At 36.6% G+C, this 20,909-nt stretch overlaps 1 protein-coding gene across 1 annotated transcript; it reads right to left on the reverse strand.

Annotated features, from left to right (window-relative positions):
• Positions 1-214: 214 nt before the first annotated feature.
• F11 (coagulation factor XI) lies at positions 215-20,282 on the reverse strand. Its single transcript, XM_077144572.1, has 15 exons — positions 20,182-20,282; positions 19,236-19,291; positions 15,289-15,448; positions 13,264-13,370; positions 11,550-11,709; positions 10,321-10,430; positions 9,832-9,991; positions 7,114-7,223; positions 6,865-7,027; positions 6,669-6,775; positions 3,593-3,761; positions 2,301-2,476; positions 1,605-1,700; positions 866-1,005; positions 215-595 (listed from the first exon to the last, which is right to left on the reverse strand). The coding sequence occupies exons 2-15, from the start codon at positions 19,288-19,290 to the stop codon at positions 434-436; spliced, it is 1,875 nt and encodes a 624-aa protein (XP_077000687.1). The 5' UTR covers position 19,291; positions 20,182-20,282; the 3' UTR covers positions 215-433.
• Positions 20,283-20,909: the final 627 nt, after the last annotated feature.

The following is a 20,909-nucleotide window of genomic DNA, read 5'->3' on the forward strand; positions in this document are numbered from 1 at the left end:
ACTGATGGTGAATGTGCTTGTCCCCACTTCCCCCAGTTCCCATTTTTAATTGAACAGATCTTTTTAGGATGGTGATCAGTTCTGCCTGATCCCTTGGTGCCACCACTTCATTCTTTCCTGACATATCTGCCTATGTAGTAACCACCCAAAATATCACCTTATACTAGTTCTTTGGCTCAGTGAAAGTAGGATAGAAAAGCAAGAGACTGGATGCTGAAACAGACTGTGTTTATCATAAAATGGGCATTTGGAAAATGACAGCTTGCCTTCTTTTCATATTTTCTTAGAAATATCAAGCAAGTTCCTTCTGATTGGTTAGTGCCTCGTTGGCATTGCATCATAGGGAGGGAAATGGTGGCAGTTTCGTCTTCAGTGAACTCAAAACCTCTCTTCCAGGGAGGAATTTGCTTTGCTCTTCACATTCAAGTCTCTTTTATGTGGCTTGAGTTTTCTCTAGAATCCAGTCCACATATTCAACCACATTGGTATAGACACCTGGCCTTTCCCTCTGGGCGCAGCCTTCACCCCAACTTGTAATGCCCACCAAATGCCAGACCTCGTTCTGTTTACAGGACAAGGGGCCCCCAGAGTCTCCCTAGGAAAGGGGAGAAAAGGAGAGGCATACAAATCAGTTCAGACACTTCTCATCTCCAATTCATTGCAGCAAGAGTGATTTTACCTAATAAACTGTAAAGCACCTGATTGATTGATTGCTATCCAGTCTATTCCCTTTAGATTTCAGTGTAGGTAAAACAGCATACACTATGCTCCCTGCTCATTGGCAAAAGGCTGTTTTTTTTTTTTTGTCTTAACACATTAAACATTCAAATTTGAATGTATTTAATTGCCTAAGAATACTCTGTACCTTACAAGCGTCCTTCCCTCCTTCTTTATAGCCAGCACAGATCATCTTATTGGTTATTTTATGCCCTCTGTATCTTGTCTGGCATTCTTCATTTGTTACCAAGGGAATCTGGGCTTTCTGCAGCGTATTTTGGATCTTGTCTGAAAAAAAAATCAATATTTTGACTTGTTATATAATAGCATATAGAGAGAAATAGATAGACATCTATACATACATATACATATGTTTGTATATGTATATACATGCATATATTTATTTTTTTCTATATAAAATCAAAATCACGTCTCTATAAAAATCTAAAAAGAAAAAGTATCAGGCTTACCTCATAGAACTTTCATGAAAATTACAGAATATGAAGACATTATTTGCACTATCACACATGTTAATTTGTTAACATTAAACTAAGTTCAAGAATTAATGATGGGTCTAACTATAATTACTTACCAGAGAAAACAATAGGTTAACAGCCTAGGCCATTTACTGAAAAGCACTAGCTTCCTCCTTAAACTTCATTAAAAATAATTAGCTTTTAAAGAGGCTCGGAGTCATATTTAAAATTTCCAATCAGACACGCTATCATCCTCAGTTGGGTGATTTTTGTCTTTCCATCTTCATACATACACTTTCTGCAATTGAATATGTTGCTTTTCTACATTTTAGTTGGATGGCTTGATATAGCAGAAAACGTTATGTTGGACTGTGTTCTTAATCTTTAGAAAATAAAGACATAATTTATTACCTCTTAATTTTCTGTACCCCCATCCAGTCACCCAGCAATCACTGTACATCATATCTCTATCTCCTTTGGAAGGGAGGCATATGGGTCGTTGAGAATCTAAATTTTAAAAATCATAATTTGGTTATCAAAAGCAAAATATCTCATCTTTCCCAGGAGAGTCTCTCTTCTTTCACCTTACACTATGTGATGTTTTCTCTATTTACTATATTCATGTGTTGCCTCGTTGTTGTACATCTTCATCCTTCATGTCCCACATAATATAACATGCATCGCAGGCTCAGAGGATGAAAGAGAGACAAGCTACACCCATCCCCATGAACTCTATCACCTTAATTAAGTTTGTGACTGCACAAATCATTAATTACTCAGACCTTCAATCCTTTTATCTTTAAAAGGGAGGTATTAGATTAGGTCATCTTTAATATTCCAATATCTTACAAAATTATGACATTCTATGCATGTGAAGATAAGCCTAGATATATCTTACTACCTCTTTAACTACACTCCCAAATAAGATTCAATAATCAGGAAAGAGTTTCAGTTTTAACATACGGAAAGATTAGCTCTCCAGCCCCTCTCCTTTTCATGGTAACTGTACGTGGAGAGGTTGGTGAGATCAGACACAAAGCTAGCGGTGTTAGACATTACAAATAGGTCGCCATGGTATATAAACTTTCTAGTTAAAATTTTACGTACCGGTGTAATTCATTGTTGTTTCAAGTTTCAACAAGGCAATATCATACCCGCTCTCTGCCATTTCATATTTATCATGAATTATTATTTCTTGAACTGCAAAGTAAGGTTGATCTTCTTTTATTTCTGATTGATTTAAAATGCCACTGTAGACTCGCAAAATTTTAGGGGAAGCCACCCTAAAGAGCAAACAATAGGGAAAAAGAAATTTCCTTTATCAAAATAATTCCCCAGCAGTTTGAGCTATATAGCCATTTAATCAGCTATTACCAAATATCTAAATTTGGGGGCCATGATGGAGTTTTAGTGGACAGATGTGGTTTCTTGAGAAGATTTTTCAGTCACATATTCCTCTTCTATAGAAGATGCTGGGACTGCATTCATCATACATTACAATTCAAAAAATGAATGAATGTCCTTTCCACTCTCCCATGTAAACATGTGTGTGCATGCATAAAGAGCTGGGGGTTCAAGTTTCAACCCTGCCAATGAATAATTGTGACCTTGGGAAAATTAGTTGGAATTTCTGGCCCTCCATTTTCCAATTGTAAAAGTGACTGATTAACCATAAGGGTAGCTTTGAGCTTTGTAACTCTGACTCATAAGGGAGATAAGTTGTATGCTGATAAAACAAACAAAGCTGTGCCTGGAAATCAAGTCAGAACCTCCTGAAGTAGCAAATAGGAAATTTGGTCAGTTAGAATTTCTTAGTATACTATACTCCTGGCTAGACTTTTTTATTTGGCCAATATTGAAATTAACCTAAGTAGGGAATCCAGGTTGAAGATGCATGGTATACTCTTCCTGTACCTGGAAACACTATTGAAAGAGACTGAGAGAGAGAAGGGTGATGGAGTAGACATAGAGATGAGATGATAGAGATAGAGAGGGGATAAAGAGTGGGAGGGGGAAGGAAGGAAGGAAAGGAGGTAGGGAGGGAAGGAAGGAAAAGAAGATCAGAGTCAAAGAATGGAAAGTTCTCAGTGTGTTTAGTTCTGGGCTAAGAAAGTAGCATGCATTTATAGGAAATAATAGGAAAGCACCTAGAGATGTGTATGGATTTAAATGAGGAAGTAGAACAGTATCAGATCAAACAGCAAAGTTCCTGTACCTACTCTGATGATGGTAGATGCTGAATAGCTCTTTCTTTTTTCTTTTCTTCACTAAAGATATCAAACTAAGTTAGGAAATATACAGGATAATTTGCATCTTAAAAATATTTTTGCTAGTATCCTATTATAGATTTCATAGATGTGTGATGATAGTGAACTAATAAAAACACAAATAGTACTGACTCGTCGAAACAATGAGCAGCTGTTAATATCCACTGGTTCCCAATGATGGAGCCTCCACACAGGTGTCTCTGGGTTGGTATCATGGTGTGTAAAGTTATCTGCCACGGCCACTCACCATGAACAGACGCAGTTCCTCCAACAATTCTGGGCTTTATTTTGGTGGTACACTCTACAACAGAAGGTTTGTAATGAGCAGCTTCCTAAACTTTCATTTTCTATCAGTGATTACGTTCTTTCAGGCACAGGAGGAAGGAAACCTTCCCTCGATTCAATGGTTTACCATGCTCTTGAGTTCATGAAACTTTACGATCAAGTTGGCACATAGAACATACACACATAACTGTGCATGCTCTTGTATCTTGGTAAGTTATTTATAATTAGAGGTCCCACAGAATGCTGCTCTCCTCACACTGTGCTAGAAAGCAGTCTGTCCTTCTTCAAACGATAACACTGGTGGTTCTTTAAAAGGACTGGTTGTCAAAGTGTGCTCCCTGGACCAGCAGCATCTCCTGGGAACTTGTTAGAAATGCGAAATGTTAGACCCTGGCTCACAACCACTGCGTCAGAAACTGATGATGGGGTCTAGCAACCTGTTCCAGCAAGCCCTGCTAAAGGTTGAAAACTACTTGTTACAGAATAAAAGTTGAACACTTTTCACTTGGTGTGCAGCTTTGACAAAGTCTTCCTCCACTCTGCTCTGTGTGGGCTGAACTTTGCTCCTATCCACGCCTGCTCCACCCACATCTAAACTGGGACTGACCTTTTGTTTATAAACTGCTTCCACCCTTTGGCCTTGTTGACAGATTGGGTACTCTTGGGTCAACCGTGGATACTTTCCAAGGACTTTGGTTCAGACTCATAGCTTTCCTCTCTGGCCTGCCATCCTGTTTTCACTTCCTGGGATGACAGACCTAAGAACCCACCCTTTTGGTTGAGCCCTGGCCAAGTCTGTTTAGCAACCAGCTGAAGTGGGGGGTTCACAGATAATAGTACTCTGGGAGCAGAGCTTCCCAAACTTAATATGAGTTCAGATCATGTGGAGATCTTTTTAAATGCAGATTCTGACTCAGGAGGTCTGGGGTTGGAGCCTGAATGCTTCCTAACAATGTTCCATGTGATGCCGTGTGCTGTGTCCCCACCACACATAAAATGCCAAGAGGAACAGAGAGGCTTCATATCTTCAGCTGAAGGAAGAGTGTAACATTTGCAGATAATTCAGTAGTCAAAACCCAAGTCCTAGTTGGTCCATTCACGAGTTTTTATAGATGTAAAACAATTTGTCTGGACCTCTCTTTCTTCAAAAAGAACATGAGTGTATAATTCTGGGGCAGGATTTGACTAGAAGAAGTCGATGGGAAAAGGAGTTGTGAAGAAAGCCACAGCTGGCAGCAAACTGAAGTAGGAATGAGCATGACATGTTTGCAGCTGCCTGCAATGGTGGGTGTGCATGAGAAGAGAGTTCTCATTTGAGAGTGAATAGGGTGAAGATTTATTTTAGAAGAACACTGTAAAGATCTTGACTATATTTTGGAATTATTGGGAAATTATTATGATTGGTAAGCTAAGAAGTGGCACAGAAATCAAAGTTGAAAAAAATTAATAGGCAGTAACTAAAATGTATTATAAATAACCTAATAAAGATCTTATCAGGATAAGATCCCATAAGTCTTAGCCATAACTCTTGATGCTCATTCTGTTTTGTTTGTCAGCTTGAACAAAATTCCCAAATCATCTGTATTTAGCATTACAGATTGTGTTAAGGAATGTTTTTTTTTTTTGATGCCTTTTGTTATATATCTTCAGAAAATTGTTATATTGTAGGCCAATGACAGTACAAGATACAATAAGCATCCCAGTTAGATATTCCTCTCACATTGTTTCACCCAATATTATAAAAGAGTATTATTTCATCCAACATGGTGCAATAATTGTAGTTTCATCTCATTCAAAAGGTGCACTAAAAACCATAAGATTTTATTTTCCTATATCTTATATCTTTTGGTTTAACTATCAACCTGCACCTGATATGTTATGTGAACTATGTAGACCAGAGTCTATAAATTCAACAGAAAAGAACCTAATGAGGGACAGTAGATGGAAAATGGATTCTGCGTTCCACCAAGGTATGACCCAAGGGTGGGTCCTATTTTTTAAACTGTGTCAACATCAGTAGCGACAAAACTTGCTACATCTCTTCTAATGCTTAGAAGTAAAACTGAAACAATAGAATCATTTTGAATGCTTTTCCTTGTCTTAGGTGAATTTATTATGAGAAAAACAGAATGTAGATGAGATGATACAACTTAAATGGCTGAGTATTCAAAGAAGCTTGGACCATATAAAGAGTCCTATCATGGATCCTCAGAATTCTAGGAATGCTTAGACTCCTAGTTAGATGATTAGTATCGACACAATATAATAACCATATGCTCTACAAAAGTTCTCAGAAACTAAGGATCGATTCACTCTCTCCATACAACAAATTCTGATGCGTTAAAAGAGTTTTATCATTATAAAGCTTGTACAAAGTAAGATTTTATTCACTCAATCTTGATTTCATCTTAATTTATAATGTGTTACAATATAGGCATCAAGCAACAAAGCTACCGTTTAAAAACATGTAGCTTTACGTACATCAATAAGTAGTAAAGCCATAATAGGTTATTATGGTAGAAATAGAACTGAATTGGGAAGAAAATAAGCAAATTGATTAACCAAGATGCTGGTTGATATTTCGACTATAAAGGACAGTAAGCAAGATCCATAGCCTTGATAACAATCATATGTAAGAGTGTTGGCTGAGTGTGGCTCTACTGTTAAATGCCTATTGTGTAAATGCATAAAAATGAAAACATATGTTCAGTTAATACTAGTCAATAAAGAGTTTGATCAAGGTCCAATAGCTTACCTTTAAAATGGGATCAGCCTGGGTGATAGGAGTGAAAATGACAAAAGTCCATCTAAATTCTTTAACTAATTTTTCACCAAGGTAGCTATTCTGGATTCTCTAAGTCATGGTCTATTTGGGATAGAATAATTCCTTCAGATATATTTTTTCAAGCGACATTATACTCACCATTATCCAGTTTACATAACCGACGTGTGTATCCAGAGATACCCCCTACCCCATAAATTATTTTAGTTGGGGATCCATTCGAGGAAAGTTTTAAGTAACATTTACCCCTGCAGGTAGGAAACAAAATGTTAGAAACACACTGCCCTTCACTAAGAGATGGAACAGGAGCATCTAGCTAACACTTAATATGACTTACTTCTCTTTTGTGCAAGATTCTGGAGATGGGACATAGGTAAAAAATTGGCAGCGGATGTTGTCAGTGCATGTTTTCTGGCAGGCTTCGTGTCCTTTCACACCAACAATGTCCAGTTCTTCGCCCAAGAAATCAGTGTCATGGTAAATTGAAGAGTGGCAAAATACTAGACAATAAATCACATATCAGATGTGAGACAAATAACCTTAGCATTCATCAGTCCCTTCAGACAAAAATCCTTTCATTGGTTACCTGGGATGCTGTGCCTGCAGTTTTGTAGACTAAAACCAGAAAAAGCTTTGTCCTTGTTAATGCGCGTACTTGGTAATCCACTTTCAGATGTTTTAAGGAGGCAAAAATTTCTAGCAGAAAAAAAAAAGATTAAAAGCGATACTGTAAAATATAACAAAGAAAAACATATGAAACTGTTATATACATTTAGCACATATAGAAGACTAAGTCAACTATGTTGGCATTTAATAATGAAGATTTACCTGTTTTGAATGTCCTTTTTATGAATTACTGACTCAGATTTTGTGATCCAGAGGTTGTGTACAAATTTTCTAAACCAAACCACCTGACTCTACCAAAGTATTTGGAGATTGCTTTATTTTTGGTGCTCCTAGAATCTTTCTTTTTTATTGCCTTCCCTTCAACGCTCCCAAGCTATCTCAAGGATTCAACAATTTTCATGTAACTTAGAGACTCCTATTCAAGCTCAGAAGCCCAGACAGTGGAATCCATTCCAAGCTCCTCCATTAGGCAGCATCTGCCCAGGAGGAAGTCACTATTCCTAATTAACAAAAAGGCACGGTCTAGAACTCTCTGGAATGATGGATGTATTCTCTTTCTCTACCATCCAGAACAGTAGCCACTAGCCACATGTGATGATTGAGCATTGGAAATGTGGTTCGTGCAGCTGAAGAAGTGAATGTTTCACTATTTTTAAATAATTTAAATTTTAACAGTGAAGTCGTAGCTTATAGCAGCCATGTTCCTATTACACTCTGTAGTGAGGATCAAATGTGTCATTCCTTTTAGAGGTATCAATTAATAACTTTATAAAATGGAATAAGGGGGGAAAAAACTGTGATTGACAAAAAATAGCAAATTACAAAAAACATGTCTGGGGGTTTGGAGTTGTGTACTCCAGAAACACATGTCCTTAGACTAGGTCCATTCCTGTGGGTGAGGACTCTTATAAATGGGACTTTTTGATGAGATTACTTCAGTTAAGTTGCAGCCCAGCTGAATCAGGGTGAATAAAATTCTATTACTGAAGGTCTTATAGGGAAGATCACAGACAAAGTAAACCAGAAGGGCAATCCTGAGGCTTACTTGTGTGATGCTTTTGTAGGTAGGATAGAAGCTTAGACTACCTATAGGCATGCCTAAGGGTTACTTCTGGAGAACCTCTGTTGTTCAGATGCGGCCTCACTCTCTCTAAGTCCAACTTTGCAAGTGAAATCATTGCCCTACCCCCTACATGGGGCATGACATCCAGGGGTGAAAGTCTCTTTGGTGACGTGGGAGATGACTCCCAGGGAAGAATTTGGCTCTGGTGCTGTGGGATCAACATCCTGACCAGAAGGAGGAAAAGAAGTGTAACTACTAAAGTATCAGTGGCAGAGAGAGTTCAAGTAGAGTCAAGAGGCTACTCTGGAGGTTGCTCTTATGCAAGTTTTAGTTAGATCTTGCTACCTATCATAACTTGTCAAACCCCAACCAAGACCATTCCAGCCAATCCTAAAGAACACCTAGGGTAATATATAAGATTCCACAAGGATTCCATGCACTAGAGTAACTTTCCAGAAACCTACAACTTCCAGATGTGTCCCTGGTCCAAATAAGTCCTGAAACCTAGAGGGCCCAGCCTCTCCAGAACATCAGATACATCCATCTCCCTACCCCATATTAGTGACAGACCCTTCCAATATGGAAAATTTAGAATGGCCATAGCCCAAACACCCCTAAAGAGAGGTATGGAAAGATCAAAGGTGATGGTGGAGTTATACAGAGAAGTTAGGATTTAACGAATGAATATGATTGCTGAATCATTAAATTGATATCTCTTTTAGTCTCCAGGATCTTAGAGCAGCTAGAAGTAAAAACCTCAAATTATGGAAATGTAACCCCATGTCAAGCTCTGAAATATGTTCTACAACTTAACTGTGGTGCTGTGCTTTGAAATTTATTGCTTTTTCGTATATATATTATTTTTCACAAAAATAGAAGGAAAAAAAGTCGATTGTGTATTTAAGCCCTCCAGCTTCCTATATTCTGGAGCAACTAGAAGGAAAAATCTGAAAGGATGGTCTGGTAGCCCATGACAAACTCTGGGGTCTGCCCTGTAACTACTTGTTGACGGGTGCTTTGAAAACCATTGTTTTTTTCTTTCTTTGCTTTGTATATATGTTATAGTGTACAATAAAAAAGTTAAAAAAAAAAAAAAAAAGAAAAGAAACAAAAACCAGAGGGAGGAGCCAGAAGCTGGATGTCATGTGACCTGGAAGAGAAGGGAGAGGCTAGGAGAGGCCGCCATGTGCATTGTCACGTGACAAAGGAGCCAAAGACCATGGACGGCCCCTGCCAGCCCCAGAAATCCACTGTCTACGGGGAGAACACACCCCTTGATGACCAGATTCCTCCTAGTCTGAAAATCGTGACCCAGTACATTCCACTGGGCTTGTGATCAGTAGTGGGAAATAAAAGGGGGAGGGCCCGGGAACTCTTCTTCATAGCTTTTATCCTATACAGACTTTCAGATTAAATTTTTAGTTACTCATAATTTTTTTCACTTTTTTTGGTTTTTATTTTTTTGTTTTTTACTCTGTTTTTTTTCTTTTGCTTTGCTTTTTTTTATTTTTTCTTTTCTTTTCTTTTCTTTTTCATTCCTCATAATTTTTAACCATGGATTTGGATCAGCTGTTTTTAAAAGGTAACAAACTACTCTTAAGCTGAACTCCTCACCTTTGAGATTCTTCTGGCCATTCTTTGGAAAAGAAGGTGAAAAATAAACAGTTGGGATGGTGAGTACAAATGCGGCGACAGGCAAAAGCATCGGGAGCCAGGACCCTGTCAACGTTATGGTCTGCAAACACGGTTTCGGGGAAAATGTCCCGAATGCAACCTGCGGGCGAGAGGAAAGCATCGTATGAAATCAATTTTTCCGGCAGAATCAGTGACAGCCGAGCCTCAGTATTTGTAAATTCCATATTTAAAAAGTTCGTTTCTCTTACAATCATTTTTTTTACTATTGAAAAAACCTGAAATGATTTCTTAAACTTGAAATTTAAATCTAAGCTCTAACATGAAATTTACTTTATGAAGAAAGTAAAAGATCTCTGAGTTCCTTTCACCAGTGAGCATAAACCAGCGTCCTAAATTAGGTCTATCGTATGTATCCTCAGCACCTACCATGTAATGGTTCCACTGGCTTATTAAGAAAATAATAGTTACCCAGATTAGACAGCGCACAGGACTTCAGCGAAAATCCAGACACCACGTTATCTAACTTTGTGATTCTGCTGGGTGTCCCCATTTGGGTGTACTTCAATAGACAAATGTTACTGAATAAAAACAAAAATGGGTAAGTTTTTTATTCTTTCAGACACAAGTAGGAAAAAACAGGAGATGACATTTAAGTCCCATTGAAAGACAATGACTTGGGCCGATATAGCTAAGGAATTACTCCGAAAGCATCGATCCGAGAAGCTGACCTGGAATTCCAGCTCTGCCCCTAGCTAGTACAATGAGTACATGGTCATGTGGATTCTAACATTTAATTTTTTCTGCAAAGCTTAAGAATTTCCAATTTCCTGACTTGCATTCACGTGTTATACCATAGACATAGAAGATGTGGTTGGATGTGCCCTTTAAAAGAAAGCAGGGTTAGATTAATTAGTAATTTGGGTGGGTTTGCTTTGTTCTGTCATGGTTTTAGTTGAAACTCAGCTTTCATACTTTGTTTTCCATTTATTTCCTTCCTGTGATGTAGAGAGTAGAATGTTAATATCCTGATACTAGCAATGGAAGCTTATTTCCCTATTTTCTTTGGATTGCTGATAAATGTAGTTTCCTATAAAGTCTACAGCTTTCCAAATATTTCTAACAATAAAATTAATGAAAATTAGAGAATTTTTCAGCCAAGAGAATGCAAATTAGTCATTAAGGCCCAGCTGATTTGTAGATTCTTACGCAATTGGTTTATCCCTGGAATATTTCAAACTCCGCTGTGGGGCAAGGTAAAGCATTTCACATGGGCTCCAGTATTTTGTCTTGATTACAGAGCTGTTATTTGGAGAAAGCTGAGTGGGCTTCTTTTCTTTATTCTATAGAATTAGACTAGTTGCATCCTTTAGGCTTGGAAGGGCACAATCAGATCAAAATTAACTGTTTAAAAGCACCGGTTTAAAAGCGCAGCACTGTTGAAATTAAGCAGGTGATGAGTAAAGCACATTTTTGTAAGTCATGAGAAGACAGATTCCTTATGAAATAGAACTGAAATGAATTTGGGTATTCAATGCGTATTTCATGAAGAACACTATGAGTAGTAATAATCAAACTGTCTTGTAGGGGTTAAAAATAAATTTTGGCATGGGCAGATAAAATATTTGTAATAAAGCACCAATTACTTTTTCGTTGAATCCTACAACGTCTGTGGGCTTAGCTATAGCACAGTTACTCACCGATGGCCAGGACTGGGAAACCTGCTTGTGGCATAGGTAAAAAAATGGCAATGCACGTCATTCGTGCACCTCTCCTGACATTCTTGAACAGAATTTGCAATAGAGCCATTGTAGTTCATTCCTTTCATGTCCAGATCCACATAAACATCTTTACTGCAAGCTGGAAATAAAGTTTAAAAATGAGTACTTCCAGATTCCAGGGCAGCTACCCTACTTCTTTCCACCACTCCTGACTTACTCTTTTAACTCTTCCACTCGCTTTCCTGAAGAAGTCCTTTGTTTTTTTATTGTAATCTGCTTACTTCCTATTCTCTCACATAAGTGGTAAAATTATGCCAATATCCTTTTACTCACAACATTAGACTTGTAAATTCCTGTCCCAATTTTCTGACTTGACCCCTCTCATGTCTCCTTAGTTCTACTAAGTGACTCACTTATTAATCTGTTCAAAAATCTATGTCATTAGTTGAATTCTCGATATTCTTACAAGCAATGTGGACAACCAAAGCTATAGGCTGAGCCCCCAGTCTTGGGGTTTGGTCATATGAAACTTAACCCCACAAAGGATAGGTCAAGTTTACTTAGAATTTAGGCCCAAGAGTCACCCCCAAGAGTGCCTCTTTTGTTGCTCAGATGTGGTCTCTCTCTCCAGCCAATATGATGAGCAGTATCACCACCCTCCCCCTTTCTACATGGGACATGACTCCCAGGGGTGCAGACCTTCCTGGCAACGTGGGACAGAGATCTTGGAATGAGCTGAGACTCAGCATCAAGGGGTTGAGAAAAACCCTAGAATGAGCTCAGACTTAGCATTAAGGGATTGAGAAAATCTTCTCGACTAAAAGGGGGAAGAGTGAAATGGGACAAAGTGTCAATGGCTGAGAGATTCCAAACAGAGTCGTGAGGTTATCCTGGAGGTTATTCTTATGCATCAAGTAGATATCATCTTGTTATTCAAGACTTAATGGAGAGGCTGGAGGGAACTGCCTGAAAATGTAGAGCTGTGTTCCAGTAGCCATGTTTCTTAAGGATGATTGTATAATGATACAGCTGTCACAATGTGACTGTGTGATTGTGAAAACCTTGTGTCTGATGCTCCTTTTATCTACCCTGTTAACAAAGGAGTAGAACATATGGAATAAAAATAAATAATAGGGGGAACAAATGCTAAAATAAATTTAGTTTGAAATGCTAGTGATCAATGAAAGCGAGGGGTAAAGGGTATGATAGGTATAATCTTTTTTTTCTTTCCTGTGTTCATTTTATTACTTTTTCTATTGTCTTTTTATTTCTTTTTCTGAATTAATGCAAATGTTCTAAGAAACGATGAATATGCAATTAAGTGATGATATTGTGAATAAAAAAAATCTATGTCATTAAATCAAGTGTCATTTAAATATGGCCCTTTTTATTTGAATTTATGTGTTTCATAGAGTCTTTCACGTAAGATTCTAAAGTGAAAGGAGATAGACAATAAATGCAGAAAAACTGAGGTACATCCTTCTACAATGTAAAGATGTTTAAATGGAATATAGTATATATGTGTTGGGGGCAGCCACATGTCCTTCTTTTTACTTTACTCTGAAAGAATTTCACTAAAGGAGTTTATTTCCAAACACCAGGGTTTTGTTTTATAGCCATAAAACTTTACCTGATGTATTACTGTATACATGCAATAGCTAGTGCTTATGTAAATTTAAATAAAACATCTTACCGCTTATTTGGTGCAGGCATTGCTTGAAAGAATGTCCAGAAATTGCTCCTGTCACATTCACCTTGGGCAGTGTTTCGGTAACACTGTCTTTTAGAACACAAGTAAACCTATTTTAAAAAATCAACATTACTGGGTGGGTTTGTTCGTTTTTGTTCTTAAAGAATGGGACTTAAGAGTTAGCATGCAGAAAGTAAAAAAGGAGGAAACAAACGACTATATTTCATTCCAGTATGCATAGATGTGAGTTTGTTTTTCATTACCACATCCTTACATCTTACAGACCACATATAATATTCTTTCTTAACTGGAGCCACACTTCAGGGGTCAGCAAAATGTGACCTGTGGGCCCCTTGCATCCTGCCATCTGCTTTTGTACAGTCTGTGAGCTAAAAATGGGTTTTATATTTTTAAATGATTGCATTTGAAATGGTAATTGTGTAAGTTCTTATGTAATATCCTTCAATAAGGCCTCTGGACTTGCAAAACCTAAACTGAATATTCTCTAGCTCTTTATGAAAAAGCTTGCTGGACCTCTATTCTAGATTCTAGAATTTTAAGTTTTCTAAGTTCAGGGTCTTATGTAATTTCTGGGCAGTAATAAGATACAAAGATGCCCATAGCCTAATTCTGCAGCAAGGCTGTATTGAATTTTCACATTCATGATTGTCCATCAAAAGCTTCTGATACTAAAATAAAAGTTTTAAAAAGAAAACAGACTTGCCCAACCGAAATGGTGAACCCTAATGTAAACCTCAGACTATAGTTGATAGTATAATTAGAATAGCATTCTTTCCTCAGTTGTAACAAATGTTATTAACACGGGGTGGGGTGGGGGACCAAATTTTATGCATGATTTTTCTGTAAACCTCAACTTCTCTAATTAAAAAAAAAGCTTTCCCCCCAAATAGGGCTTTCAAACAGTGATATGATAAAATATCACCTCCCAGATTACTAGCTAATTGAAAAGTGAAAATTTTACTTTTACAATGGTGATATCTTGCAATTGCCAGTTTAACCAAGAGAATTGACATACCCCCATTAAGAATGGACAATGTAGCATATGTGCCTCCAATGGATGTAAATGGGAAATATTTTGCTGGTAATTGTTCTCCTGTGAAACTGTCTGTCTCCAAAATGTTTAATCTGAACCTAATCAAGTCTTTATTATTGAATTCCAGTTTTCAAGGACTACAGTAGATAAAGAGGAATAAGCTAAATGATACTTTAGGAAAACAATCAGACAAATTCAAAATGCAGGACATTCTATTAGACAACTGGCCTGGCCTCTTGCAATGCCAATCACCTGGAAACAAAAGTGGCCTGTAGGATGCTTAATTTTTTTTTGTATGATTATTGAGACAAAACAATCAAACGCAAGCTGTGACTCACCATCAGTTATAGTATAGCTATAAATTAGTAGCTACAAATTACATTTTAAGGACAACTGAGATGATACAAGGAATTCTTGTTAAGTCTCTTATTTCTTTTATGTAAGAGAATGTATGCTAAATTATATAACGTAAAGTGTCATGATGGTTTCATATTACGTAAAATGGTTAAATACATGTATGTACATAAATAGACAATGCAAAAATGCCAAAGACTCTTGTGGGGATCATTGCAATGTCCTTTCAAATTATGTTTGCATTTAAAATTTTTCTGAATAAAATAGTTGGGAGGTGGGAAGTTCTTATTTAAGTAATCTCAGCCCATTAGAGAAGCAAATACAAAATGACTCAAAAACATAAGACGAGAGAGAGGTAAGAGAGCCAGTTTATCATGATATTGCAATCAAAAGAGACTGGAAAGTCCACAATTGAAAGAACCGTATCTGTTCCCCCCTAATCATCTAAACCCCACTTTCTTTTTCTGCAATAGTCAACATATAGTTTTAAATTCAATTGAAGGCCAACATATTTTCCAAATCTTAAAACATTAAATTTTATAAATTAGTAGATGGAAATTTATCAATAAGTAATTGTCATGTAAAATCTATTTCCTCTCTGTATAAGTATAAACATTTACCATTTAGTAGGATCTTCAGATGACTCAACCATAAAAGTGAAGAGCAAACACTTTGGGTGGTAGGTGCAGACTATTTGGCAGTACTTGGCGCTTGGTGTAACAACAGTAGTTATATCTCCTCCTTGAAAGTAGGTATCTTTAAACAGCTTAGTCACACACTCTGTGGTATAATACATGGCACGAGTTATTTGGATTTTAATAGACACATATCTAATCAGGTAATAATCCCACAAAAGTAAGGCAAACAGGACTACTTAATGGGAAATACGCCCAAATTTGGAAATCAGGACAATCAAAAATTTTATATGTTTATAGGATAAGCAGTCTACAGGTGAAAAAAAATCACAATATGGAACCATTTGCCTCAATGAAATTGTACTTCTGAGTTAATGAATATCTTGGAGACACAGAGTACTTTATAATTAAATCCATTTCTCAGATCTTCACCAGCAAAAGACGGTCTTTTAGGTTTCCATCCAGCTCTAAATTGGGCCCCTACTTCTCCCTTTCCCTGTTGCTTCTCTCTGTCTGAGCTCTGTGTTGACATGAAGTAAGGATCCCAGAGTGATGGTTTTCTAGTAACCTCCTATTACTGTGAGTGTGATAAAACTTACTGTATTTCCTCACCATTTTATATGGGCCCTTTACTATCAGGAAATTTAAGCTGTTGAAAAATTATTGAACTCCCTGAAACCATAAGTTAAAAATACATAACAGAACTACAGAATACAAATTTTTTTCTGTTAGAAAGTGATATCTAGTTTTACAGATTGCAGTAGTCTTGGTCACTGTTTTCTTAGTTACTGAATAAAAGGCTGTATTTTCTAATCTCCACATATTGTTTTTAAGAGGTACTGTTATTCACTCTTAGGTTTTCTTAATGTTAAAAATGAATTTCTATAAAGCAAAAATGAAGACACTACAGACCGAATAAAATACACCTCAAATATATATTGTTGTAACAACCCACATGCCAAGAAATATATGGGAATGCCCGTCGGTACAAAACACCCAAAGCTACCACCTGGAGGTGATAGCAGTGAAGCAGTCCATGAATTGGGATGAAAAAAATCTGCATCTTCATTTTCACTAACCTCTAACTGAAATGTAGCATATCTTCACATAGCAATGGAAGCAACAAACCACATTAGTATTAGTAGCAGCTCTGACTATGTCACAGTAGAAGCCCCAGATGTTTTCACAACCCACTACAATTATTGCAGATATCTCAAAATATCATTATCACTCATCACCACTTTGTTACTAAGAATGACTATAGCAGTTTTAGGTCTGCCTCTCGATTTTGTTACCTACATTTCAGTAAGAGCAACATCTGTTTCTCTATCACTTTTTTTTTTTGCATTTTAATTAACTGTGTTTCAATATAATGTATTTCCTTTGTAATCCTATGTGTTTTTATTTTATGCATTAAAAAAACGTTATCTTGAGAATAGGGTCGATAGCATTCACTAGACTACCAAAAGGATACATGGGTCCCCCTAAAAATGGGATCATTAGTTTTACAGGACAGATTGATTTTCAAAATAAAAGTGGAGCTTTTTAGTGCCTGTAAAAAGTGGCTGATGGGTGGGCCACAGTGGCTCAGCAGGCAGAGTTACTGCCTGCCATGCCAGAGACCCGGGTTCGATTCCCGGTGCCTGCCCATGCAAAAAATAAAAATAAAAAAACTGGTTAATGTGCTCTTGTTTTGTTAGTCAGCAACTACTTGTTTCTATAAATTGGCATTGTATTCCACCTTCTTGCTAACGTGATATATTAGCTTAACTTGATATATTCTGGGTACCTGGAACAAAAGAATGCCATTTGTGCGTGTTGAGAGTTTATTTCCTTCTAATCCTTTACCTTTTATTTTATGCCCCTCACCCCCGACTTTCCTGCACTAGATAGGACCTCCAGTACAGCGTTAAATAAAAGTAAAAGGGCACGCAATGCAGTGGCAGAATTCTCGCTTGCCATGCCGAGAAACCTGGGTTCGATTCCTCGAGCCTGTCCATGCAAAAAAAAAAGTAATGAATGTACTTTTCTTATTCCCAATCCTTGTAGGAAACTTTTAGTATTTCACTACTAATTATGAGGTTTCTTGGAGATTTTGGTTTTGTTTTTATTTAAGATGCCCTTTAAAAGATGACAAAAGTTCCCTTCTATTCCCATGTTGCTAAGAGTTTTTATCATGAACTAAACTTCATTAAATGTGCTTCTTCATCTTTTAATATCGAAATGTTAAACCAAGTTTTCAATCCAGAATAAACCTAATTTGATTGTAACATTACTCTTCCTCCTTCTTCTTCTAAAATACTAATGGATCAAACTTGGTAAAAAATGTTGTCTATTATTATTTGCATCTTGTTCATGAGAAAAGAAGGGTCTGTGATTTTTTTTCTTTTTTGTAATGTCCTTGTCAGGTTTTACTATCAAGATTATGCTGACGTTGTAAAACATAGAAGTGTCACTATGTTAGTTCTCCCTAAAGTCTGCTCATTTTCTATTTTTATTAGTATCTTATTTTCTTTATTGCTTCTTCCTTCTAGTTTCTTTCCATTTAATTTGATTTTGTTCTCTGCCTTCTTGAGCTGGATTCCTATATCATTATTTTTTACCTTTTTCCTATTCTAACATGTGCATATAAGTGCGTGTATTTTTGACCTAAGTACCACTTCACCTACATCCCACACATTTTGATATGTCACATTTTCATTATCCTTTGGTTCAATATGTTATCTAATTTCTATCGTGATTTCTTTGACCCTCATTTATTTAAAAGGGCATTGTTTCATTTTTAAACATTTGGGGATTTCCAATTCTCTTTGGATTATTGACATTGGGCTCAGTTTCCCTGGGATTTGAAATGCTATCTCAATGATTTAAAGCATTTGAACTCTGTTGAGACTTGCTTTGGGGCCTCACATCAGTCAGTTTTCGTCAATGTCCCATGTGCATTTAAATACCTGTACGTTCTGCGGTTATTGGGTCTTGGGCCCAAAATAGATCAATTGAGGCAAGCACTGACTTGTTCATAAATGAGCTAACAATGTAATTTCATAAATGAGCCCATGAAGAAGGTAATAACCCCAAAAAGAAAAAAAAGATAAACAATATGGTTGAACACATTAAGTGAAATTTATTTTAATTATTTTTACCTAGATTTCCCGTTTTTATATTTGCCAACAAATAAGAGGTTAATGTATTTAAAATGCTAACCATCGTAGCAAAAATATAAATAAATATACATACCTTTACTTTCCTTTTAAAAAATATGCGTGTGCTTTATTTTAAAGAATAAACATAGGGGTTGAAAATACTTGAAATGATTTATGTCCTACTTAAATTTTGAACACTGAATATAGGTTAAGCATTTTATAAAAACTTAGTGGTTCTAATGTGGGTATAGAGAACTAACAGCAGTAGTAAAATTATTGAAATGTATAAACTATGTAGGAATATTTATGTAGACTTTCTCAATAAAAAATTTGCTATTTTGCATATACATATATTTTTTCCATTCAATACATTTTCTAATTTCCAATGTGTGCATCCCATTTTCTAAGTTCCATATACATATATCCAAGCATTGAAAGAACTGCTTATGATAACCTGACTAATCAGTGAGGCAGATCAAGACTTCTATGTTTTATTATTGAGTCTTTTAAATGTGCTGCTTGGATAGATATATATGTAGATGTAAGTAAAGATATAGTTGTAGCTATATCTTATGAACAATTCCTTCTCTTCAATTTCCTTACTTGTTTTGAGAACCTCTTGGATCCTTAAGAGGAAAATAAGTACAACTATTTTATTTAATTCTCTGGAATGGATGGATTGGGACTTTCCCATGTCCATGGGAAGCATTTCCTCTCTGGGCTTATGTTAGTCTACAGGTAAAGAACTAAGCTATCTCCAGTCCATACTTAAGATAAAACTCTACTTACCAGCAGAAACTGAAGCAAAGAAAATGAAAAGTATCATTTGACGTAATAAAATCATCCTACAATAAGAAAAATGTAGCATACTTTTAGAACATAAAATGGGAATTTGTAATTGGTTTGCTGACAGCAAGATTTACAAGAAAGAGTAAGGAAGGGGAATAGTTCATTGAACGGCATTCACAGGTTTCCTAGCATAACGCTGGATTTTATCTTCCCAAAATCCAAAAATGTTGTGTACGTAGCGTTGAACACTTTCTTATGTCTGAATAACTTGGAACTAACAGGGACCTAGAGAGAGGCGCTATTAAGAGTTCTCTCTCTCTTCCTTCCCTCCCTCCCCACAATCCCTTTGCCCCTCCCCCACCTCTCACTCCCCACCCCAGCTCATTATTAAGCAGTTATTTCTAATTGTCCTCATCTGATCTTTCTCACCACCCCGATTTTTCTGTCTTTGTATCCCCTTCCAATTTATTTATTTTCCTTCCATCTCAGAGGTCTCTCTCTCTGTATGTATTAAAAAAGTCAGAATGACTTTCTATTTATGAGGTTTTCTGGTTTATAAAAAATGGGCTTCAAATATATTACCAGGCTGTCTCCATCACCTAGAAATGCGCTTACCCCTCTCAGCATTGAACTACTTTAGGAAAACCTAATCATGAGGCAAACCAAGACTTCTGTTTCTTAAAATTACTCTTGTTATCATTTAAATTTGTTAAACACAAGTAGAAACTATTATTTGTCTTTCATCTGGTAATTCCACTCAAATAAGTTATGTATGTTAACTAAAAACCTCTAAAACATTAAGTCTGACAAATGAAAAAAAAAAAATCAAACAGGTCTGTTGTACCAGTTAATGTTAACAAGTCAAATAAAAAAGACCCGTGGCAGAAAAAGGCACTTCCAGGAGTAATTGCTTGGGAAAAATCTTTAAAATTTTCTGAAACCATACCTGAAGACACCTTTCTGCTTATTTTGCTGCAAGTAATTCCTAATGAGCGTGTTTTTTTTCTTCCAAAATGATCTTCATCATCCTCTAAATGAGCTTGTGTAGGCAAGCTTTAATATTTACTTTTACTAGTTCCCAGTGTTGTGTAACGTTAGGTCTCTTCGTTCAGCAAGTCTTCAGATCTCTGCTTATCAAAAAACACACTTTGGGAGAGTCAGTTGTTTATCAATACATTGAAATTGTTTTACTTCTTTTATTTTCCTGTGTATTTGTGCAAATGACATGCACAGAAAAAGCCAGAGAGCTTACATTTGGCAGTTGAATTTGGCCATAGCAATTAGGCAAACTCACACTCAGTATGCCTGCTAGCCAAAGTTGCACTGAACTAGACTTCTGAACACTGTTCAAACTGTTAACCATTAATTCTAACCTGAACCGAGGCTCAGAGTCTGAAAAACAAAAGGGAAGTCTGATGGATTTATCAATGTAGAATGTACCAGAAGGGTGAGACTTCAGCTGTTTTGGGCTGGAATATGGGTAGAAAATAAAGGACAGACTCTAAGTGCCCTGCTCTTTGTGATTCAGTTTCCCTTTGCATAATGTCACCTCCTCAGAGCCCTATGCAGGTAGGGTTCCTTGTAAAAGGTTAGATTCTCTTCCTTTTTAGTCTACTGACACACACTGAAAGTCTAAATTAATTTTAAAAAAAAAAAAGCAAAGCAGGAAAGATG

Source organism: Tamandua tetradactyla, chromosome 26 (assembly GCF_023851605.1).
Source record: "Tamandua tetradactyla isolate mTamTet1 chromosome 26, mTamTet1.pri, whole genome shotgun sequence".
Taxonomy (NCBI): domain Eukaryota; kingdom Metazoa; phylum Chordata; class Mammalia; order Pilosa; family Myrmecophagidae; genus Tamandua; species Tamandua tetradactyla.